We start from the raw sequence: 25,764 nt of genomic DNA, 5'->3' as shown, positions 1-25,764 counted from the left end.
GACTTTCAATATCTTTAGAGCAAGGATTATCTTATTCAACTTGTGTAGCCACAATACTAATGTAATTCCTTGTACATTGCATGCATTCAGTAAATGGTTTGTTTAATTGAAGACACTGAGAAATAATCAGGAGTTTTAACAAGATTGTTTGTGTTAAGGTTCTCCTCAGAAACCCAACCAAATAAGATACAATAGGCATGTATATATATCAGTTGCACTGAGAATTTCCTTTGCACATCTCATGTACTGGATACCATTTCCTGAATCCTATGTGTTCTTTTTTCATATGTTATATGTGTATTTGGTAGAGAACACACTTCAGTAGCTTGTGAGGAAGGTACAGGGAAGAATTAGTTGTTTTTTTTTTTTTTTTAGAATTTTGAATATCTGAAATTAACTTTATTCAACACTTAAAAAGTATCTGAAATTTTACCACTATATAGAATCATTTTCAATCAAAAAATTTATTTCAGCATTATCTTCTTGCATTGCCAAATAAGCATTTTCCTTTATCTTTCCTTTTTTTTCTTTCCTATATTCTAGAAGCATCTACCCTTTCTATATCTCTTATTTCTGAAAATTTCATGATGACATGCTTTTGTTAAATAAGTTTTCTGAGCACTCAGTGGGCCCTTATTTCTGTAGATTAGTATTCTTGTATCCTGAGAAAATCTATAAAATACCTTTATAACAATACCCGGACTAGTGTGTGACCAAACAACTGAACAACATCAAGCCTACCCAAGTTGACACATAAAATCAGCTATCCTAGGCAGCCTTCTATGTAATCCTTGCATCCACTGTGGTGCTTTGTCCCTACACCTGTTGAACCCAGACACTCTTTGGTTTGACTTCTAAAGAGAAAATTCGTTGCCTTCTCTCAAAATGCAAAGGGGAAAATCTGGTTGGAGAGGGGACTAGCTGCCGCTCACACCTGACTGACTTCGGATATCTCTGGAGCCTTTCTTTCTAAAATTATACAACCTGAATCAGCTTACTGTTGGCCACTCCACTGCAAGTGCTTAGCTTTTACTTGCAAACATCTGCCATAGACCTCCATTTCCTCTTTTTTCTTTCTTTTATCTCATTTTTGGGGATTTGGGAAGGAAAAAGTTGTTTGATTCTGCTTAACTGAAGTGTTGCCTTACAGCTCCCCTCAGATTCCTCTGTTTCCACAACACTGGTTTCTTCTGTCAGAATCAGTCCTGTTGCTTTTACCTTCAAATAGATCCAGAATTGGACCACTTTTTACTTCCCTCCCCATCCATTTTCAGCTTTCTCTTGGACTAGCAGACAAGCCTCCTAAATTTCCTTTGTCCTCTTTATTCTTCTCCAGTAACTTCTTTTTTTAAAAATTTTTAATGTTTTTATTTATTTTTGAGAGAGAGATAGAGACAGCATGAGCGGGGAAGGGTCAGAGAGTGAGGGAGACACAGAATCTGAAGACAGCCTCCAGGCTCTGAGCTAGCTGTCATCACAGAGCCTGATGCAGGGCTCAAACCCACCAACTGGTCAGATCATAAGCTGAGCCAAAGTCGGATGCTTAACCGACTAAGCCACCCAGGTGCCCCACCAGCCATTTCTTAATATGCAGTCAAAGGGATGCTGTGCAAACTTTAGTCAGACTGTATCAGTCTATCCTCCATTGCCTCCCCATCACTGTAGGTAAAAAACATGGCCCTCGTGAACTGTAAGGCCCAAGATCTTTCTCTGACCTTGTTTCCACGAGTCTTTAGATCATTCGTTTCTCTCCACCGTCCAAGTCTAACTGCTGTTGTTCACGTTGTTCAGTGCTCCATCCTAGGGGCATCAGGAAGTGTCTCCCTGGTGGGTACTCCATCTCTGTTGCCCTGATTAATAAATACCTACATTTAGTTATTACTCCAGCGGCATTATGTTCTTTTCGGCACAGGCACAGTGCAAGTCTGTGAGTGCTCCTTTGATGACATACAGAGAGGATGTGATTTTTACCTTATGCAAAGGAGGAAAGAAACCAGTGGTCTAAGTACCTAATGGATTTTTTTTTTTTTTTACAAAGCAGGTTATTCTGTACACATGTACAGAATGGAAAGGTCCTAATGTGACCTCCTTTTATTTTTTATTTTTTTTGATCCTACATTCTAGCTTCAGAAACTACTTTGAATTTTGTTTTCCAGTTTTAGTGTCTCTTGCTGTGAAATTTACATTGAGGAAGACAATCCTTATCCTGAAGTATCTTTATCATAAATGGATGTTTCACAGTAGCCAGCTCTGCAGTACACACATTAAAATGCACTACTGCAATCTGAAGCTTTCTTTCTACTTCTTTAAACACATCTCAGAGACCGAGATTAAATACCACAGGGGAGAAGCTCCACACCAGTGCGTGTGAGTAGTGGAGGGAGAAGTATGGGGTAGGAGGGCTGAACTCACAAGCCTAAGGACTTCTGCCCGCCTTTTCGTCTGTAGTTGTAAATATCACTGGCCCCTACTACATTACTGCTCATAGATTCTTGTTCTACTTTCTTAAAAAACATTATTAAGGAAGGTGCATATAATGAAACCTCATGTATTATTAACCTAACCTTACTATGAATGTACAAGGAATAGGCTTAATTCAACTAAAATTTATAGGCAATTTGTTAAAGCAGCACTGCACATTAGAAGGTACATTAGAGCCACATTGGTTTTAATATGCCATTCAATAACTTGAACAGAGGTTAAAAATGCTGCTTAACCTCCATTAAGTATTTTAAAAATGCTTTAATTTAAAATTATTTGGAGTGTGTGTACATATATGAATGTACACATACCCACACTAATAAATATAGTACTAAATATGTTTTCCCAGTTCATTTTTTCAGCACTGGATGACCTCGTAATGTTCAGCAGCGAGCACTTAATCAGAGGCTAGGCCAAGAAATGCAGGGAAGGATGTCAAGGCATCCTGAGCCAGTGACCTGCCCCTGTCCTTGAGAACCAGAGGCAGAGAGGGTTTATTGAGGACTCTGCAGCTCTGGAATAAAATAAAGGCTAATTTATAATGAAAACAGCTTCATATGACATGTTTTGTGCTAATAGGACAATTCCTCATGCTTCCCTCTGGTATTTACTTTTGGTTTTGTTTTATAATTCATACAGACTATTACAAAGTAAAACAAAGTATCTTGTTTCATTAAGAAACATATCATCTTTGTTAAGTAATGAGCTCATAAACCAGAATTGCACGTAAGACCCTGCCAATGGAATTGGAATTAGATGGCTGATATCCCATTAAAAATCACTGTATCAAAGTTGAGATCCGGGTATGCCACATGTCCTCGTGTTTGGTGAAACAGCTTTGCAGATTAACATGTTTTTCACAAAGAGACCCGAGTCCCAGAATAACAACTTCTTCCTTCATAAACCACCAGAGAAGAATCTTGTCGTGAGCAATATGGACCATAATCACAGGCACATCTGTGGAGGAAAAAATGTACATTGACAAGTCATTATTTAAACTTTAATTTAGGAAAATCTCACTTTCATAGGAAATTGGCTCATAAAAATGGCAATGGTGATAATAGATAATATTTACTGAGTGTCTACTGTTTGCCAGACCCTGCAATAGGGTTTTATCTGTAAAGTCTGATTTAATATTTGCAGTATTTATATGCTGGAAAGATCAGTATTTTCCTACTTTATAGTAGGGAAAATGGATTCTAATTAAGTAGAAGAAACATTTACAAATCTAGGTCCAACAGATCCTAGAGTCTGCACTCTGAAAAAGTAAAACATTTTTCTGGATAATTCCATATTTGTCCTAATCAACCACTCAATAAATACCTGAAAGTGAGTTAAAAGACTTGTATAAGCATTTGTAACCTTCCTTCACCCTCGAGCTCATCCCCATCCATGATTCTGGCTGTTTTTCGGTCCTGTGAGATCTCTTTTGTTGTGTAGGATCTGAATAATCACTATAAAATGAAAATTAACAGAGTTCTGAGGGGCTACCATGATCAGATAATGAAGAATGAAACCTACGGGTCTAGAAAAGGGACGATCTCTGTGGACGAAGTTGGAGACATTTCTGGGATGTTTGCAGTGGCGTGGGAGGGCATCTTTAGAGCATACACTCGATAACCACTGACACTGAGAAAAATGGGAACAAAGAATACAAAAGTGTTTCTGTAGATTGTGAATACACATATGTATGTGTTATACTTTCCAAGACACAATCAGAGCTGTTATTATTTATATTCATTGTTGTTATTGAATTTGATTTTTAAACAGTATGCACATGGAGGCCTTTCATGGATATTCACAGAAATAGGAAAACTAGGTTTTTCTAAAGCAGAAAAGTCATATAGAATGTTTTCCCTTATATGGGCATGTCATTATATTCTTTGTTCTAAGAATAGGAGACGTAGTTTTGGACTAACATTTTCTTTCTCAAGTTCTTTTCCATCTGCCAATATGGCAAATATTACGTTTTAAATATATTGTGCATGATTCATATACATTCCCTGCTCACCTTCCTGATAGGCGAGGCCACTCTGACCAATCATTCAGTGATTCACAGACTTAGGTTTACTATATAGCTTTAAAATGTTAAAGAAATCATCTCATATTTTAAGGGGTAACAGATAGCTAACCAGCCAGCCAGCCAGCTACCCACCTACCTACCCAGGTAGCCATCTATCCATATCATTCACATGTCCGTTTTTCCAGTAAATATCTATTAAATGCATTACTATGTACCAGAGGCTATGCTAGTGTAAGATATACAATCATAAATATATTAAGACATCATGGTTTTGTAGGAGGAAAGGACTGGTATGTAAATGTAACACAGAGTGATAAGTGCAATATTAGATATATCCAATACAGAGAAGTAGTAAAGTGAAGGAATTAATTCATTATTGAAGAATGGGGGATATGGAAGACTTAGTTGAGAACATGATTCCTGAGCTGAGTTTTAAAAGTAAACAGGAGTTGGTAATGTAGTCAAGGAATGTATAGCTGTCCAGGATGAAAGGAACAGAGACTTTAAAATGTATCTAAGCTAATTTGGGGCGCCTGGGTGGCTTAGTCGGTTGAGTGTCCGACTTTCGCTTAGGTCATGATCTCACGGTTCGTGGGTTTGAGCCCCGCGTCGGGCTCTGTGCTGACTGCCAGCTGAGAGCCTGGAGCCTGTGTCAGAGTCTGTATCTCCCTCTCTCCCTGACCCTCCCCTGCTCGCGCTGTCTCTCTCTCTCTCCTAGAAATAAATAAAAATATTAAAAAAAAAATGTATCTAAGCTAATTTGAATTTTTAAAAACTTTTAAATAAGAAAGTTATACCTTGTGATGAATAATATTAATATTTATTGATGCATTCATTGACATTTGGCTAACTCTGAATAATAATTTTAGCATTAGTTTTATGTAATATTATCAAAATGGAAGACAATGATTATTGTTTTAACTCGAAAATTAGCATCCCTTTCTATACTTCATTCCGAAAATATTGATTTTTAAAACCTTGTTGCTTGGTATAGCTGAGCCACAAATTCCTTCCTGGACTCTTCTCTTAATACTATGTCCATTCTCTGACTTAAGGTGAGAATCATTTCTTCTAAATGGCTTATAATTAGTGCTTAGCCTCAGCTCTGTCCTCCTTTTCTGAATAAGGCCTAGGGGTTAAACTTGTTTTCTCTCTCCCATTTCAAGACCTTGGCAAAGCCTGGTTGTTCATGGTCCTCGGGAGGGACATTGCCAGGAAATGGGCTCTTCTTTAATGCCCAGGACAGTGCTGTGCTGTGCAAATAGCCACTACAGGAGATAATACCAGCTGCCTTGCTAATAACTTTGAACTCTGAGGATTCTGCAAGACTTCTCCAGGATAAAGCAACAGTATTTTATGATAGGGGTGACTTTTTGCTTTAATTGCATAACACATTGGATCTATCTTGTTTGGGGCCAGGGTTAGCTGAAATAAAGCTGGGGAGTCACAAACATAATGGGGCTGATTTGTGCTCTCTATGTGCAAACTCTGAGCACTACCTAATGGAAGATAATAGTGTCTTAATGACCGCACTTCAGAATGTGGTACAAAATCTTTCATGGACAGAAATCTCAAAAAGATCAGTTAAAATGTTATGGCCATGAAGACATGGGACATGAAGTGGTGTTAATGGAAGGAAATCAGAAATGTATTGAGCTAAAGAGAATTAAGGTCAGTTATCTTTAAGCTGCACTCAGAAGTTGAAGTTTAAGTAGGAGGGAAGAGAAAATGTTGTTTTCTATAGTTGGAAGTCATAAAAGGAGAGGTAATGGTCTAGAATTAGGCACATTCAGGTAAGGCAAGAAGTAATCATTGAGCAGGAAGGTACCTGAGTCATCCTAATTAGAACTGCTTAAAAATAGGACAAGTAAAATACTGGTGGGATTAACCTTTATAATCATGCTCCAGAGAGGAGGATGGAATTAACCCCAAGACAAGTTCCAGTGCAGACTTTTCCTTGAAGACCTACCTCCAGGGTGCAACCTCCCTGGTTTGTGTTTTTTTCCCCATTTTTGTTCTCTGCTTATATCTCTGATTTTTCTATGGCATTTTTTTCTTTCTAAAGCTTGGGGAACCCAACTTTCCACACCAAAATATACCCCCCTTGTCTTTTCAGATTTATCTAATAAATCATTTCTTTTAAAAATCATCCCTAATTGTTCTAGAATTCTCTGTAGCTTGAAGCTATTGCAATAAGTCCAAATTAATTCTGCCTCTAAGTATCTGTGTTAATGGGTAATTTATCCAAATTGGAGAGCAGTTAGTACATTCATGATGCCATCATCATGAATTTACGGACCTAGTATCCTTACAGGAAGAAAAATACATAGAATCACAGCCACAGTGGTCTTGAATTCAAAATAAAAACCTTTGAAGTGTGTGACTGAGATTATGTGATGAGTCAGGTATGAGAATATATATTAATTTGTATAACTATACTTCTGAAAACACATGGAAGGCAAATTGCTGTCAGTGGATGCAAAGAAGCAAATGACATAATCTCGTTGTCAATTGCTATAAAAATGACAGCATCAGTCAGTTCTTTTCCACTGGCTGGAATGGCACCAATTTTGAGTTTCTTCCTTTTCTTTGAGCATAGGCTTTTCTTTTTGACTATCGGAAACTTTCTAAGAGAGAATAAATATACTGGGCCTAGGAGAAGAAAAACAAATTGTTGATAGCTATGAAAGAATGGCTTATTTTCAACCAAAGCCTCAAATGAGATTTATAATATATTCTAATTAATTTTTGTTTCTCCCTATAGCAAAGAAATACAAAATGGATTCACTTTGTGTTCATGTTCTTTCTCTCTTTGAGTGTCAGTGATATATACCCAAATTAGTGATCATGACAATTGTACAAATCATTTTCATTTGTCAGAACTTTTTCATTAGAGTCTCTTTGTAATCCCTCTCTCCCTTGTTACAGTAAAATTCCTTGTAACATTATGAATGTGCTTGTGTGTGTATATATGTGTGTATGCGTATCTTTGCACAAACACAGATACCACACAACACCAAGAATCACCCCCCTCATACACCTGATCCATCATTCTACTTTCAATGTTTGTGACTGTTGCCTTTCAATGTTTGTGACTGTTGACTTCCACTTTATGGGTCCAAAAAATTTTAAGTAACTCAAAAATGTTTTTGAATCATATTTTTCTTTCTTTCCTTCTGTTCAGAAACAAATATGGGGTTTGCAATTAACCTACATTTTGAGGTTTTTTTAAATGTAGTACTTGTGGAAATCAATGCCTGTTTATAATTTGGTATATTTGTGTGGATTCATCAAATGTTTATGGAGTGCCTACTTTGTGACAAGCGCTGTACTGGGTACTGGGGAGGCAGCGGTGAATTTGTCAGATAAGGTTCCTGCCCTCATGGAGGTTACAATCTGGTGAAATGAGATTAATTACAATTTTCATGAGCACTCTAAAGTAAATAAACAACATGCTATGAAGCTGTACAGGCATGTTTAAACTTTCCTAGCGTAGGTTACTCAAGGAAGTCACAAGACCTGATGTGCGTAGGAGTGAACCAAGCATAAAAGATGGGCCAAAATCATTTCAAAAGACAGGCATGCCAGTAGAAGGGCCTTTAGGTATCAAGAATTATGACTGGAGCAGAGTGAATTGAGGATGAGCAGTGAGTGAAAGGAAGCTGAAGATAGAAGTGGGGCCTGCCAGGATTGACTGGAAGCTGGATTAGGGATTTGGATTTTTTTTTTCCCTAAAGGGAATAGGAAGCCATCAAGCAAATTTCAGTAGAGGAAGGAGGTATTTAAACCACACTCTGAAAAATGTTGTTTCATGTACTCCATGAAGAATAGATTGGGGTGCCTGGGTGGCTTAGTCAGCTGATCATTTAACTCTTGATTTTGGCTCTTGCAGTTTGTGAGATTCAGCCCTGCATTCGGCTCTGGGCTGACAGCGCTGAGCCTGCCTGGGATTCTCTCTCCCTCCCTCTCTCTCTGTCCCTCTCTGCTCTCTCTCTTTCTTTCTCTCTCTCTTCCAAATAAATTAATAAATATAAAAAAAGAATCAGTTGGAGGGGCCAAGAGGAGACCATTAGATCAGACAGCCTCTGTAGTTGAGATGCTTATGTGTGAATCTGCAATTTGTTGACTGTTATTTTAGGAAAGTGTATTACCCTTTCTAACCTTTGGTGTTGTCATATATATAATGGATGTAATAATAATACCTGAATTACTAGTGTTGCTGTGGGAAGTGAGATAATGAATATAAGGCTCTTACCATTGCCTCTCCTCCATACTATTTACTACAATAAACTAAGTGGTGACTGTAACTAGGGGGATGGCAGTAAGAATGAAGAGCAGAAGGTTTAAAATTCCTGGGGTGCCTGGGCGGCTCAGTCAATTGAGTGTCCAACTCAAGTTATGATCTCATGATTTGTGATTGAGCCCTACACTGAGATCCTCTATCTCCCCCCCTCTCTGCCCTTCTCCCACTCACATTCATTTCTCTCTCCCTCCCTCCCTCCCTCCCTCTCTCTCTCTCTCTCTCTCTCACCCTCATAAAATAAATAAACTTAAAAAAAAGAAAGTTTAAAATTCTTAGAAGACATTATCCATAGGACTTGGTAATTAGCTAGACATAGGGGTGGAGGGATATGAAGGACTCAAGCAAACTACAGAATGCTCAGTTAAATTTAAATTTTAAATAATCATTTTTTAATATAAGCACATGTCACATAGTTTTACGAAAAAGACTCATTGTTTATCAGAAATTTAAATTTAAACTGGCCATCTTCTATTTTTATCTGGATCTCTTCCCAAAGATGTCTCCGGGTTGTAGGCTGAGCAGCTGAATAAATGGTGGTACTATTTGTGGGAATGGAGATATTACAGGAGAACTAGTTTTTAGTGGAAAGATCATGAAGTAGATTTTACATGCACCGAATTTTCGTTGCCTGGGAGACACCCAGGTACAATGTAAATTATTTACTCAGCCTTTCTTTGGTTGTAACTGATAACACTCGTTAAGAGCAGCTATAACCACATTTGTACTGGGAGTCGGAAAGTGCCACAATAGTGCTCTGGGTTTTGGTGTAATCAAAACACTGTCTTTTAAAGAAAAAGACTGGGTAGGAGCTATATATAAAAACTTTTCATTTCTTTATCTCCAGGTTTTTATATTTCTCCAGGCAATGCCACTGGCTGCCTGCCATGTTTATGCCATCTAACAGGTGCAGTTCATCACATCTGCAGTAGCCGAACTGGTCAATGCACTTGCCAAGATGCTTCTGTTGCTGGGCAAAGTTGTGACCATTGTAGAGACCATTACTTTGGATTCGATCCTCAGACTGGAAGGTAAATGTTTTTAATAATTAATATTTAAGTATTTGTGTTGAATAATATTTATAGTAATTTTTCTCCTGATAGTGATTTTTGTCAGTATTTTTTGTAAAAAGCAATATTTTTAGTTTTCCAGGTTTGTTGATACACTTTTGACTCTTTGATGCCTGTGTTTGTTGAACATAATAGTAGTCTTTGAATATTTCCTAGAGTTCCAATATGTAGTTGGCTATATGCTGACAGACGTCCCTAGTGTTAAGATCTGGGAATATTTAGTTAAAATCCTTTTCCCTCAAAGAACTTATAATTTAGATGGAGAAAACAGGTAAAGGGATATCCATAGAAATAAATGTGCGTGCATGTACAGACACACACACACACACACACACACAATACAGGCCAACATATATAGCATATGTATGTTTATCCCTTGTTCTACATGGCCCCTGGATTTATTGCTAATTTATTTACATATTTGCTTCATCTACTTCTGGTTTTCCTGCTTTTCTAATTTAGGTTAAAGACCAGATTGGAAACATATTTTTGTACTAAGTGATATGATTTTTTCCCCAGTGTGTAAAGTACATTTCAAAAGTAAATTAACCACTTTTCAAAGTTGCCTGGTCTTTAATGTTCTACTTCTCATTCCTGGTATACTGGTGAGCATTGATGTTCATACATTTGTGCTCATTGCTGTATATTTGAAAATGTGCTGGAATGCCAATTCCACGTGTGTCTTTCAGTCTGGTCAGATTATAAGTTTGTGTCCCTCCATTTGGGACTATATCCTTGAATTCTTTGGCATTTCTATCATCAAGCAAATAGTATTATGTTCTATACATACCGATCAGAGCTGTTTCTCAATGTGTGTGTGTGTGTGTGTGTGTGTGTGTGTGTGTGTGTGTTTATAAATATAATTGCTAATTAGTCAAGGGTTTGAGATTATCTGGGCTCTTTTCAACTCATTGCCCCCTGCTGCCTGCCTTTTGGCTGTTACACTCTTCATTAACACCTCGATTAGAGTGTGGACAGGGTGACAGGCTAAATTATTGAAAAAGAACTCAAAACTAGTGCATTTGGCTTTCTACTGAATTCAATGGGATTAAAAATCTTTAACATGATATTTAAGGTATTTATCAAAATAATTCTTATTCTTATTACACATATCTCAATTTTTTTTAAATTCATGGTGTTCCACTTCTGTTGCCATTGGAAGGAATATCATCTTGGTGGCCTGAGAGCATTAGTACTATTTTCTACAAATACTAAATCACTCTGAATGAGTATAGAAAGTACATGGTACAGTGAACATTAAACCAAAAGTACTGTCAGGATTTTGATAGTAAAATTGAAGCCATTTGTGGCACATACTATCTCCCTTACAGACTTTTTATTGAAAGACCATCTCACATGTTCCCCAGGTGGAATTCTCACATGGGTTTGTTTCACTCCTGGACACCTCTGTCTGTTGGTTTCTTATATTTTTTATAGTCTTTCTGGCAACAATTAATTCCCAAAGAAAAACACCTTCCCTAATCTACTCTCCTCCTCGGAATGTTCATGCATCTGTGTCGATTTGTGCCAGGCTCTTACCTACTTACCCTCTACTCATATTCCTTGCTATTCTTCCCAGTATTACTACGTTATTAGTGTCCAGGAGGTTTCTAATAGTCTCAGCTTTTTCCCTTAGCTTTATTTAAGTGAATCTTTATTCCCTCATTATACGACTCATCTGCTCTTCAGTGTTCTTAGATTCAGGCAGACCTTTACTCTATGCTGCTTCCCTCTAGTTTATCTACCCATCCCACACCCCATCCCAGTTGAATTCAGGATTAAGAATTACTTACAGAATAGTGTGCTCTCTGTAAGTAATCTATCATCTGTCATCTATCACTTTGCAGTAAGAATCACTTACACTGGAGTTGAACTCCCTGGATTGAAAGCTGTTAAAAAAAAGTTTGTTTGTTTGTTTATTTATTTATTTATTTATTTATTTTTTGAGGGTGGGAGAGAGAGGGAGAGGGAAGCAGGGAGCATAGAGCAGGGAAAAGGCAGAGAGAAGGGGGAGTGAGAGTCCCAAACAGGCGACACACTTAGCATGGAGCCTGATGGGGGGGCTGGATCCCATGAACCATGCGTTCATGACCTGAGCTAAAATCAAGAATTGGACGCTTAACCGACTGAGCCCCCGAGGTGTTTTAGCCCCCTAAATGTTGTGTTTAAATGTAAACCAAAAATTGATGAGAAACAGGGAGAGCCAAGAAAAAATAGGTATAAGCTACATTATTATAAGGTACTGAGATTAAAATCAAGAAGGCAGAGCTCAGTAAAATAAAAGCGATCAGCGAAGGTTGTAGTCTCAGAGGGAGCCAGAGTGTGAAAAGGTGGGCAGATTCTAAAGAACAAAAGATCCAGGGTAATTATGGGAATTCGAGGTTCAAAGTGAAAAGATTCATGACACATTTTATATAAATATAATTGTATATCTTTACCTATTAACTGACTGGTAATTATATCGAGTCAGATTCCAAGATGCCTTTCAAAAACTACAAATTGTCCTCTGAAGTGGTACCACTTTGCCTCCGTCCTCATTGTTTTTGTCTTCAGACTTCCGTGTTTCCATTCATTGTGAACTTTCTCCAAGGGATGGCATTTCCCTCCTGCTTCTCATTCATTCAGTTCCCATCCCAATAACCAATTTTTATATTTTCATGAGCACAACCAGGATTTCTTTTTCTCCTTCTTTCCTTCCTTCCTTCCTTCCTTCCTTCCTTCCTTCCTTCCTTCCTTCCTTCCTCTCTTTCTCTCTTTCTTTCTCTCTTTCTTTCTCTCTCTTTCTCTCTTTCTCTCTCTCTCTCTTTCTCTCTTTCTCTCTTTTTTCTTGGAACTTCCCTACTTCTCATATCTTCCTAATTGCAGAAATGTTACTCTGCGAACACATCACATCTTCCCCAATCCTCTCGTCTCCAAATTCCCTCATAATTGGCTCCTACCTTTCCTCAAACTCATTGTTTGATACTCCTACCTAATTCTTTTGGTTAGGCCCCTTTCCTAACTTTTTCACCTTCTACTCCCAGTAGGGAGCAAATGCCGACCCTCCCCAGTAACTTCCGTGCTATTAAGAAGAGCTTTCTTCCTGTTGTAAGTGGGTCAGTTCCAGGGATGATGACTCTGCTCCTGCCCTGAACCTAAGAGGACCTGAAGACCATGTGCCTGTGCTGATTGAAACTGCTGTGATGCATTTCCTTCTCATTCCCTCACTTTCTACATATAAGTGATACCATACAATATTTGTTTTTCTCTGGCTGGCTTATTCCATTTAGCGTAATGTCATTTAGTTTCATCCATTTTGCTGTAAGTGGCAGGATTTTCTTCTTTCACATGGCTGAATAATATTCCAGTGTGTGTATGTGTATCGCATTTTTTTCTGTTCACCTTTTGATGGACATTTAGTTTGTTTCCGTATCTTGCCTTTTGTGACTAATCCTGCAGTGAACATGTGGGTGCAGATCTCTCTTCAAGATGCTGATTTTATTTACTTTGATATATACCTAGAAGTGGAATCTTATGGTAAAGTTTTCTTTTTAATTTGTTGAGGAATGTCTATACTCTTTGCCATAATCACTGTACCAATTTACATTCCCACCAGGAATATACATCGGTTCCCCTTTCTCCACGCCCTCACCAATAACTGTTATCTTTTGTCTTTTTGTCTTTTTGACAATAGCTATCATAACAGGTGTAAGGTGATATCTCATGGTGGTTTTGATTTGCAATTTCCTGATGATTAATGATGTTGAGCACCTTTTCATGTAGCTGTTGGTTATTTGTATGTCTCCTTTGAAAAACTGTCTATTTTGTTTTCTTGTTTATTGAAAAATTTATTTTAATGTTTATTTATCTTTGAGAGAGAGAGAGAGAGAGACAGATCATGAGCAGGGGAGGGGCAGAGAGAGGGAGATATAGAATTCGAAGCAGGCTCCAAGCTCTGAGCTGTCAGCACAGAGTTTGAGGCTTGAGCTTGAACTTGAACTCACTATTGTGAGGCTTGAACCCACAAACCACGATAATCATGACCTGAGCCAAAGCCAGACACTTAACAGTCTGAGCCACCCAAGTGCCCCTCGTTTGCTCATTTTTTGAGATTCCCTTCCTTTTCCTTTTCTCTTTCCCCTTCCTCCCACTCACCCTCCCTCCCTTCTTTCTTCCATTGAATTTTATGAGTTTCTTATATATTTTAGATATTAATTCCTTAGCAGATGGTTTCTCTCATTTTCTCCGATTATATAAGTTGCCTTTTCCTTCTGTTAGTTGTTTCCTTTGATGTGCATAGCTTTTTAGTTTGATGCAATTCCATTTGTCTATTTTTGCTCTTGTTTCCTGTGCTTTTGATGTCATATCCAAACAATCATTGCCCAGACCAACGTCAAGAAGCTTTTACCAGTATTTTCTTCTAGTAGATTTACAACTTCCAAACTTACGTTTATCTTTAATACATTTCGGGCTGTTTTCTGTATATAGTATAAGGGTCTAATTTCATTCTTCTGAATATGAATATCCAGTTTTCACAACACCATTTTTGGAAGAAATTACCTTGTCCCCATTTTGTGTGCATGGTACCTTTACCAAAGATCAGTTGATCACATATATATGTAGATTTATATCTCAGCTTTCTCTTTTGTTTCATTGGTCTATATCTCTGTTTATGTCAGTACCATACTGTTTTGATTAGTATAGCCTTATAATATATTTTGAAATCAGCAAGTGTGATGCCTCCAGTTTTGTTCTTGTTGAACATGTGCTTTATGAGTTAAAGTAATTATAACACTTTCTATTGCCTAAGAAAGACCAGAAAAGCCAGGTATCTGACTCAACTTTGTATCCAAGTGGAAGACAGGAGAATTAGTCCCATGCAGTATATTCAAAAGATCAGGGAAAGATGAGAGTAAAGTTGATTTATGATTGCTTCTTATGACTCATGGTTTTTTGATATGCCAATTATTTTACTGTCCTCCCTATTTTTTAAAATTATCTCTTCCTTTGGCCTCCAAGTTATCTCTCTCATTTGTCTTCCTTTTTCCTGATTACTCCTCTTTAATCTACCCCTAAAATTTACATATCTGTGTTTATGATTCTGGCCACTTATATAATGTTAATGACTGTCCAATATATCATCATGTATTCAGATTCCTGCCATGGGCTCTAGGCCTATAGTTACCTGTGTCTCTGAGTTTTAAATTTACACATCTCTTTCTTAACATAGCCAACACAGAACTAATTCTCTTTTATATTACTTTCCTCCCAAAATAAAAATAAAGTCTCATGCCATTGCATGCCATCATCGTCTTGGCGAAGGTATATAAACCTTAAAATTCAAGTCACACAATCCATATGTGAGTAGGGCTCAGACTGCTCAGATTGGACAAGATTGGCTCTGAGGCTGTGCTTGAAAGAGCTATTGGAAGCAAGACCTACCATATATAATGCAGCTTCTCTTAAATAAATAGGAAGCATAAAGCTCCCCATGACCATCTGGGGCCCAACGAAATCAGCAGGATGTGTCCTCTGCTCAATCAGTCGTATGGAATGCCTGTGCTCTGAGCTGACCCTTCTCTTCCACTGATGGGTTTGACTGTCTCTTTTCACTTTAACAGTGATAATCATTAGAGAAGAAATCTTCAGGCACAGAAGGTCATAGCAAAAGTTATTTCAGACTATGACACTGAGAATTGCTTGAGTTTATACTTCTGTTCATCATTGAGAAGAGATAAAAATGGATTTTATTCTTTTTATGTTTTCCATTCCTTTCCTGAACGATATTGAAATCTCTTTGTTGACTTCTGGTTGTTAGTGTGTATATACATATATATACTAACATTGACTATTTTGAAATTCTGTACAAAGATGACTAAAATATATGGGATTCCATTTAGTAAAAGGAACTTTGTTTCTTGAAGGAAAAGTTCACTTATAGTCTAAATGCAATAAATATTGATGCCCTGATGACAACATTTTTTTAAAAAGAAGGAAAATCAACAAAAATCAAGTGAATTTATTTTGAACTAGGTATTATGGTAGGTATTTACAAATATACACATATTTTCACTAATTTCCAAAACTCTACAACAGATTGTAAAGTATTTTATTGTTAAGAAAGGAGAAGATGCAAGTATCATTGGATCTCTTTATTGACTTAGTAAATAAGTTGACTTCCTCATCTGCTTTTTCCATTTATATGTTCAAGGGATCTTATTTAACCCTCCATGAAGTTCACACACACCCCTCCCCTTTCCATGTTCTCTTTACGGTTATGTCTGCTACACTTTTCTCTTGGCTTATTTTCTAGACTTTTTGTATACACCCAAGGATGAAATAAATAAAATAGGCCCTCACCCTAAACTGCAGCAACAACAGCAAAAATCCACCAAACACAATAATAACAAGCTGAAAAATCATTTGCCTATTTTCATCCAAGTGGTTCATTCTTCAAAAGTTACCTATCACAAAAAGGGGGCATGTATTTTAAAAAGCTGGTCCAAGTGCAAAAATCACTCTATTTACCTCTGACATATAAAGCAAACATGACTTAATCAGTATTGAAAACAATGAAGCGAAAAAAGTCTTCCCACTAAAAAGTCAATAAAGCAAAAAAAAGCATATCGTATTTGTCTAAACCAAAAACAATGAGACAAAAATGGGCCACATTCAGTTCTATTCAATTGGTAGTTGGTACTCATATTTGACACAGTGTACTTCCTGGTGCTGCCCTCAAGTTGACCTGTAAGTACGATTCTTCCTTCCCATGGCCAAGACTGCTCTGTTCATCTGTCACACCACTGCTTTTCTTACATACCACCCACATGTCACAGTCCCTCAAAGTTTTTCCTCTAATGAGTTCTCTTTGTATTCGTTGGTTGCATTTTGTCTTTTTTAAGCCTCAAGGAGTTAGGAGCTAGAAGTGTAATTTTCCTCAGATGATAGAATTTGGAGAGCTAGGCTGGCCAGAGAATCTAAAGGCTCAGACTCATAAAACATATGATGAAGTAACATTCTTCTATGACCAGATTATTTTTAGTTTTACTGCAAACATTCTCCATTTGAACACTGAGCTATAGATTTGGTTTGTTAATCTCTTCACATGTGTATTTCCAATTGATCTCAACTGGTCTTTCTTTGAGAACCAGATCAATGACTTCAAATGAAGGCAGATAATTTACTTGTCAACTTATATCCATTCATGGTGTGAGAGTGGGAATATTGGGGAATGCACCCCACAGATTCATTCTCCACCTTGACACCTTCTCGGGCAGCTAGCTGTTATCTAGGGTGGTGGGAGTAAAAGGCCTAGGTACCTCCGGTCATCTAGCAGTCTAGCCGTGGTTTGCTCACAAAGTAGTGGCAGAGTGCCCAGAAAGAGAGCAGAAGTGTGCCAGGATACCCAAGGTCTACACTCGAGACTGGCACATTGTTACCTTTGCCTTATTCTATTGGCCAAATCAAGTCACAGGCCCACCCATATTCAGGGGTGGGGAAATGGATTCTACTTTTGGACAATGGAATTGTGCAGTTGGTTACAAAGGGTCTGCATAAAGAGAGGGGTGAGGAGTTGTGATCATTTTTTTTCAGTCTTCCATGACCACTAAATGATATATTTTTTCTTTAATATAGAGTCTGTAGTATTCTCTAAGAAATGTCCATTTTTATATATTAGTAGCATTTATTCACTGTGATGGAATGAGGATACCTCAGTGTTGGGCATCAGGTATCTAGGGTCCAGTTATGACTTTTCCAGTTGACTAAGCATATTAGTTTCCTATTAGTGCTGTAATAAGTGACTACAATTTTCATGGCTCAAAACAACATGACTCTATTCTCTTATAGTTCTGGAGGTCAAAAGTCCAAAATTGGTTTTACTGGGCTAAAATCAAAGTGTCAGCAGGCCTATGTTTCTTTTGGACACTCTAGGAGAAAATCCACTTGCTTTTCCCAGTTGGAGTGGCCACCTACATTCCTTAGCTCATGGCTCCTTCCTTCATATTCAAAACTAGCAGAGTAATGTTTTCTTTCTTCTCTGACCTCTGCTTATGTTCTACAAACTTTTCACTCTGTCCCTCCCCTTCCTGGCTTCTTCCTATCATCTTGTGATCATATTGGGCACTTTTGGATAATCCAGGATAATTTCTGTATCTCAAAATTCTTAACTTAATCCATTCTGCAAGTTCCATTTATCAAGTAAGGTGTAACATATTCACAAGTTCCAGATATTAGGACTTGGACATTGTTGAGTGGTCATGATTCAACCTACTTTACCAGAGTTCAGCAAACTATGGCCTGCTGGGCAGATCTGGCCTACCATCTGTTTGTGGAAATAAAGTTTTATTAGAACACAGCAATAATCATTCTTTATGTATTGTCTATGACTGCTTTCATACTACTAGAGCAGCAAGGGTCACACGGTCCACAAAACCTAAAATATTTACTATCTGTTCCTTTATACATAAAGATTGCTGACCCTGTAACCAGATTCACTGTCACTTGGGCAAGTCACTTATATCCACTAAGCATCATAAAATCATAGCTTTTTAGACTTGGAAGGAATCTTAAAGTAATTTTGGTTAAACTCTGCCCTGTACATTTCTCTGAATAAATCACCTTTTGAGAATAACTGGTCACTCAGCTTCTGCTCAAAAACATGGAACTGAAAATGCATCTCTGTCTCATGAAGCAATTCATGTTTGTTTCAGACAACTCTAATTCGGAGAAAGATAATTTCATCCCTGTGACTTTTTCTTTTTGCCCAGTCTATTTGTGCCTTCTGGGGCCACAGAGAATAAGTGTAATCTCTCTTCTACCTGAAGACACTAAATTTGAATCTCTTATCATAACTCAAAGTTATTATGTTCCTATAATGAGGAGGTTAAGGAAAGTGACACTAGGGTTTCTTCTAGATGTAAACACAGATGACATTGTTAATGTAGTGAACATTCTGAGATTTTATTTCTTTCAAATATTCGGTTTTGGTCACCAGTATGTGCTCTCTGTGATTAGGTGGAATGTCAACAAAGGGGAAAGCGATAGGGGTCTCAGATGCAGAACTCTGCTAAGCAAGCTCTTCTCTTAATGTCAGGGATGCCACCTCCTTGGACTCAGATGTCATTGTTCCCTGGATGCAAAAGAGTCATTGTCCAGGTTTACTCATGATGAGTCCCTTTATCTGTGCCTAGGAAGGCTTCACCAGAGAAGGTAGACTGGCTACTGTTAACTCCTCCCTTTTAGATGAGACAATACCATTCTCCCTTCATTTCCAATAAGATGTGTGAGTCTGGCTTTCAGTTCACACAAGAAGTATCTCCGAGCCCCCACATAGCTCTCCTATAACTCTGATTCCAGTTCCAAGAGAATCCAATGCTATTAGTAGGCTGTGACAAAAACAAACAAACAAAACTCAAGAACCTCAGTGAGCCACAGTTCCACAGCAGAAATAGAATCTTAACCAGCAGGAAAACAAACTCCTCTAGAGGGCGCTCTAGCACTCAGAGGATCCTGAACCAGAGGACTCAATGGAGAATTGTGCGGGCCTTAAAGTGTCAAACTTGAGGCCAATCTTGAAGAAACCAGTCCCTTCCTTGGGAGAAAGGTTAGCTGAGAGGACAGCTAAGCTGATCAAAAAGGACTCAAAAGAGCTAAATTGTTCTTAGAGCTACGTGTCACATTTGATTTATCTGTGGTGTCCTATTCTGAGTCTAAAGCTTTCCTAGTGCTTTATTCATTTATTCAACAATATTTATTTATCGAACCTTTACTGTGTGCAAGTCTTTGTGCTAGCGACTGATGGAAGGCAACTGTCCAATTTCTCCAAAGTATCCTTAACGTCTCTTTCTGTTTTACTCATTAATAATCATTAATAGTCCTTGTCTAAAATTCCTCAGCAATTTGAGATTTTTTCCTTATCCAATCTTTATGTCGAATGGTGTACCTATCACCTACCTGTCAGCAAATTAGAAAACTGGAAGTAAACCTAGGCCCTCCTTTGCTTCTCTTTTCAATTTGTCTACCTCGACCTCTTGACTTTACTTACCCCACATTTCATAAATCTCTCCCTCTCCTTCCCATTACTCCTTACCACAGTCACTGGTGCCCCCTCTCTAGCAATATCTTGCTTCTGCTTAACTTTCTCAGTTAGTTTTGTCTGTTACTCCTCCCTATTCTGAATTTATATCCCAAAATTTTGAATTGGTTGTAACCTCATACCCTCTCCTGATATTTCTTTTCTCTCCCCTTTGTCCCTCTCTGACTTGCCTGGCATATTCCTATTCAACTTTTAATCGTCAGCTCAAACATCTCTTCCAAGATTCCATCTTCTTCTTCTTTTTTTTTTTAAAGTTTATTTACTCTGGGAGATCCATGCGTCCGTTGATGGACACTTAGGCTCTTTCCATGTTTTAGCTATTGTGGAGAGTGCTGCTATGAACATTGGGGTACATGTGCCCTTATACATCAGCATTTCTGTATCCCTTGAGTAAATTCCTAGCAGTGCTATTGCTGGGTCATAGGGGAGTTCTATTGTTAGTTTCCTGAGGAACCTCCACACTGTTCTCCAGACAGGCTGTACCAGTTTACATTCCCACCAACAGTGTAGGAGGGTGCCCATTTCTCCACATCCTCGCCAGCATCTAGAGTTCTCTGATTTGCTCATTTTAGGATGGGGGGGGATGGGCATGGAGGAGGGCACTTGTGGGAATGAGCACTGGGTGTTATATGGAAGCCAATTTGACAATAAACTATTTGTAAAAAAAATTAAAAATAAAAAAATGAAAGGGAAAAAATAAAGTTTATTTACTCTGAGAGAGAGTGAATGAGAGAGCATGAGCAGGAGAGTGGCAGAGAGAGAGAAAGAGAGAGAGAGAGAGAGAGAGAGAGAGAATGAATCCCAAGCATGCTCTGCACCGCTATTGTGGAGCCTGATGTGGAGCTTCAACCCACGAATTCCAAGACCATGACCTGAATTGAAACCAAGAGTCAGATGCTTAAATGACTAAGCCACCCAGGTGCCCCCAAGATTTTTTTTAATACTCCTTCCACTGTCCCATCCCCTCCTGCCACACCAACCAGTTTTGTCCTTTTCTGTGCCCACAGAGTCTGCATGTATCTTTAGTAATGCTGTATTTTATATTTCGTGCTAGACTGTGAGCTCTTTGAAGACAAGGACAACTCCATCTTTTTCCTCTTTATGTTCTCAGTGCCTCTTCCAGTCCTGGAACATAATTGGACCTCAATGAATATTATTTATATCAATCAATATATATAAATACATTTGACGGTGCCCACGAGTTGAATCCCCAGATAGAAGAGAGGTGTTCAAAAAGAAATGTCAATGAAGTGATCTATATCTTGGAAGACATCCCCGGACCTCCTAGTATAGTGCTCTCTCAGATGATGAAGCTCCTGACAATGAAATACATCAATGAAATACACTCCTTTATTAATAGTGATGTTTTGCAATAATAATAAGTAGGATAGGTCTTTCTCTTACTATTTGCACAACTGGACTAAGTTCTGTGGAGAGGAAAATATATGAGATTTGTGATTTAGGGAACAGAGGCCAATTAACTCATTTCCCATTGTACTCAGTAAACATTGAGTTACATAAGGGCCCGAACAGAACTATAATAGCATAGTGCTGGCAGAGATTAGTGGTGCTTTACTTGTGTTTTGTTTACCATAATGAACTGGTCAATAAACATCACAAATTGTTTATCTATATAAATCTTGACAGATTACTCTTTATGAAATCCATTTAGCAAGTGAGGTTTTCCCATAAGGATGAAAAATGAAGATTTTAAACAGATTGTGGGAGAAGCTCGGGCTGTACCAGGAGAGTCAGTGTAATGAAGGCTTCTTTATATTAATATTACAAAAACCATTTATCCTGACAAAATCAATATCACAATTCATCTTATTTTAGTGTTTCTCTTTCTAAGCTTAAAATGTCTTCTCCCTTTATTATGTATAATTTTGTTTTAATAAACGTGAAATATATTTCATTTAGGAGGTGCTCTTGAGATAACTTAGAAAATGACATCAAACTTGTAGCTTATTTGCTTAAGAGTCTTGGAAATGTTTAAAATTATATTTGAGTGGCTGAGAAATTTATAGGAATCATTTTACTTAACCTTAATTACAAAATCATCCCTGGTGTTCTTTGGGTTAGAAACAAACTATAATATTCAGGAAAGTCTCCTATGAATTTCATTCAGGTAAAATCCTCTCTTACTGAAGTCAAGGAATTATAACAAGTCAGATAAGTTAGATATAACACCAGCTGGGATAAGAGATTATAAAATCAGGAATAGTCACATTTAATTACTCAAAACATTGCATGCTTTCCTAAGAGGCGATTTATTTATTCCATTTGGATTCAGAACTTAATATCCCATGGATATTGACAGAGCTGACTTGGAGTTAAGCATGTAGCAGCTAGCTGGGAGAAAATAGAACGACATCAAGGAAAGGAATTATGTTATACACTGGAAACTATTACTCTAAATGTACTGTATGTAAAGTAAGTGTGATTGTCTCATGAGTGAATGGTAATAAAAACTGAAATACTCAAGAGACACTTATTCATGAGTGGTGTGGTGATATATATATGCATTGGGAGAAGCTTGCCTTTATTGTTTATGCTTACCAATATTACATTAAAAGCCTACAAACAATATGCTCTAAGTAATAGCATATAATGAAATTAAGAGGAAATCAAATATTTTGTTGCTTCTATAATTCCATTTTAATTTCCATGCATAATTTTCTTCAACTCTGATAAGTAGTCTAAATACAGCACCCATTTGAAATGGAGTTTTGAAGCGATGTCTTTACATAAAGGACTTACATTAAGTCCTTAAGTTGTTTGTAGGGGGAAAATGTCCTTTTGTCATGACATAAAAAGGGCAAACTACAGTGTAGGGGTTTTCAAGAGAAACTACTTTATTTATTCCCAAGATGATATTCGTCCATAAAACAAATTTGCAGCGTATTTAGCAGTCTTTAGCTTTTATCAGCCTTTTTAAGGGTGTTGAATGATTACCCAAGAGATCACACTAGAGAGGGTGCAGGGAGGATAAACTATCTCTCCATCATCTTTATTAGAAAATAGAGGTGAATCCACTTAGGTTATTTTAAATGGACCACATGGAAAGTTCCTGTTTACAAGTGACTTGTTTTGTCAGTGCTGTTTGCTGTTTTTGCTTCTCCCCCATTTCCGGGTGCCAAAATTGTTTATCCTAATCAATGACATTGGCATTGGCTACGAATCTGAATAACTTACTCAGAACAGACAGGTTTTGGTTTCTATAATGGCAAAATGCCAGGACAGTGATTTCTACAAACAACTTTAAGTCCAAGAAATTTAAGTTGGAATGAAGTCATCTCATGATATTTATACAATTAACATCTTTTCATAGATCAGAAGAAGGCTCTTCACAGCAACCATTTTGGATAAATGAGTTTGGTGCCTAAAATGGAAAATGAAATATAACCTATATTAAGGCATCAACAGTATTGGAGCATGTCTTCCTCAAACTCTTTTCTTAGTGAAATTTAATCTTTATAAGACTAAATATAGAATTTCAAGATTTTTAGGGAGATCAATGGTTATCATACCAGTGTTCTATTTCATAACTTGATAGATACTTGGAAAGATGATTTGTGGGTACCTAATCTAAATTTTTAGCTGTCAGAAGAACGACTCTTGTGAGAAGGCAAAGTTTACAGTTTTCTTAATTGAACAACTGGCATTCAAAATAATCCATAAGATGTATTGTAGCATGAAAAAAGCAATATAACACTTTTTTTTGCCATTAATTAGTTTACAAAGAGGAGGCTTCCTAGAGATTTTATCATGAGCAAAATTTTGTTAAAGATTCTTTTTCGTCTTGTTTGATTTTGTGTTTATTCAGCTCAAGTATTCTTTTCAATATATTGTCTAAAACAGACCATCTTATTTCACAATGTTATTGATAGATGTAACTTATACTATGAATTATTAATCAAAACATTATTCTCTTTGATGGTTTATTTGTCTTGTTTTCAGATGTCAGCCTTGCAATTGTCATCTCTCAGGAGCCTTGAATGAAACCTGTCACTTGGTCACGGGCCAGTGTTTCTGTAAACGATTTGTCACTGGCTCCAAGTGTGATACTTGTGTTCCCAGGGCAAGCCATTTGGATGTGAACAATCCACTGGGCTGCAGCAAAAGTAAGTGAACTCTGGCCCTGTGCTGGTGGGTGAAAGATCACGCAGGGAACAGTGTCTCGTTATTTTCTTTCTCTGCTGAGAACCCATCACAAAGGCTTAGGAAAAATGTGGAGGATTTAGGTGAGAAATGAAAAAACAAAAAAGAAATGAAACAAATTACACAAAATGAAACTTGTGTTCTTTTCCCTTGATGAGATTATTTGAAAATGATGAATATGTAAGTAGTGGAAAAGTTACATTTTGTTGGAATGGAATCACTCTAGTGGTGACCAGAGTCCTGGTTTCCACTAGACATTGGACTTTCCAGTGATAGGACTTTCAGTGCAAAAGTTCAATACTACTGGCTAAACAAGAGTATCGGTTACCCCACCAACGAAGGATATTTCCAGCCAATTTTCTATATCAAATGGAAGATTTATTCTTATTTATTATGAGTTATGTCCTTCTGTTCCCCAAATTTTATGGGTACCATGCTATTATTAGTTGTTTAGACACTCGCTTATAATGTTTCCTTATTTCACGACTCACTTTTTTCCTATCAGTATTTGTTTATTGTAGCAATATTTCATATTTCTTCTACAGTAAGTTGTATTTGTTGTTTTAACCTCTCCCAAATTTCTATTTTTAACTCCTGGAAGTCAAAGATTATACCTTGGTATCTTTTGACATTTCAGTACCATTCTCCAGTGTCTTGACTTGACTTCTCAAGTCACCTACAGGACAGGCCTACAGTTTCAGATCATATTGACGATTTATTTATATTTACTTCAAGATCATATATCTTTACATTTTCCAGAATTTCTAAGAAATGCCTGCTGAGAACATGTGGTCAGGAACCCTCTACAACATATTGTACAATGCATGTTCTCCTTGGGGTGTCCTGGGACTATCATGAGTCACAATGCTAGGAAATGCCATAAGCCAGGACAAATCGTCATAAACAAGCATGTTAGTACAGAGAAATACCTGATATAATATTGGGCTCCACAGCAGCTATACTAGACTTTCAGACAATGGAAGACAGGGTGTAGCTAGTGATTAACAAGATGTATTCAGATTTTGTACCTATGTACTTTATCTTCAGTATCCTGTGTTTCATTGGGTCTCTCTCAATGTTAGTATAAATAACATTGTAGCTATTTATGTTTCTTTTGGGAAAGGACTGTCATAATTGTCTTTGTGTAAACACAGTCTAAACAAATATGGGTTTCACTGAGCATATTTGTTATTCTTTGATTAGTTATAGAATTGATTGATTTATGTGCATCAAGAATTCCAGCATATTGCTTTGGATGTCAGTTGTAGATCAGCATTTTGTGACACACTTACATGCAACATACTGAATCTTAGCAGTTTTTGATTGGTTCTGCCTCTAATTTTTTGTGAAAATTTTGGCAGCTGCTCTGCTTTTTTCTACTTATTCTTACAGTCTAGGAACTATACCTCAGGCAGAGCTGGGCAGTTTGGTTCACTGAATACCTTTCTTAGCAGTGGTAGGCGTTTACTTTTGTGTTCTATCTTTCCTTCTCTGGGCTAAACCTTCTTATCTTTCCAAATGCTTCCAATTTCAATAGTTAAAAAAACTTTTATATTCCTAATTATTTTTCTCTATATATGTGCATGTATATATAGAAGAATATATACACACACACAATTTTATATATATATATATATATATATATATACACTCT

At 37.3% G+C, this 25,764-nt stretch overlaps 1 protein-coding gene across 1 annotated transcript in view; it reads left to right on the top strand.

Annotated features, from left to right (window-relative positions):
• The window catches only part of USH2A (usherin), a 717,315-nt gene that overhangs the window by 143,866 nt on the left and 547,685 nt on the right, over positions 1-25,764 (top strand). The window contains exons 13-14 of the mRNA XM_077759473.1: positions 9,652-9,835; positions 23,910-24,073. Coding sequence (XP_077615599.1) covers positions 9,652-9,835; positions 23,910-24,073 — 348 coding nt within the window. The remainder of the gene's footprint in view (positions 1-9,651; positions 9,836-23,909; positions 24,074-25,764) is intronic.

The sequence above is a fragment of the Crocuta crocuta genome, unplaced genomic scaffold, assembly GCF_008692635.1.
Source record: "Crocuta crocuta isolate KB4526 unplaced genomic scaffold, BGI_CrCroc_1.0 scaffold556, whole genome shotgun sequence".
NCBI classification, from domain to species: domain Eukaryota; kingdom Metazoa; phylum Chordata; class Mammalia; order Carnivora; family Hyaenidae; genus Crocuta; species Crocuta crocuta.
The sequence above is the reverse complement of the archived record's forward strand: the minus strand, read 5'-3'. Positions and strand labels throughout refer to the sequence as shown.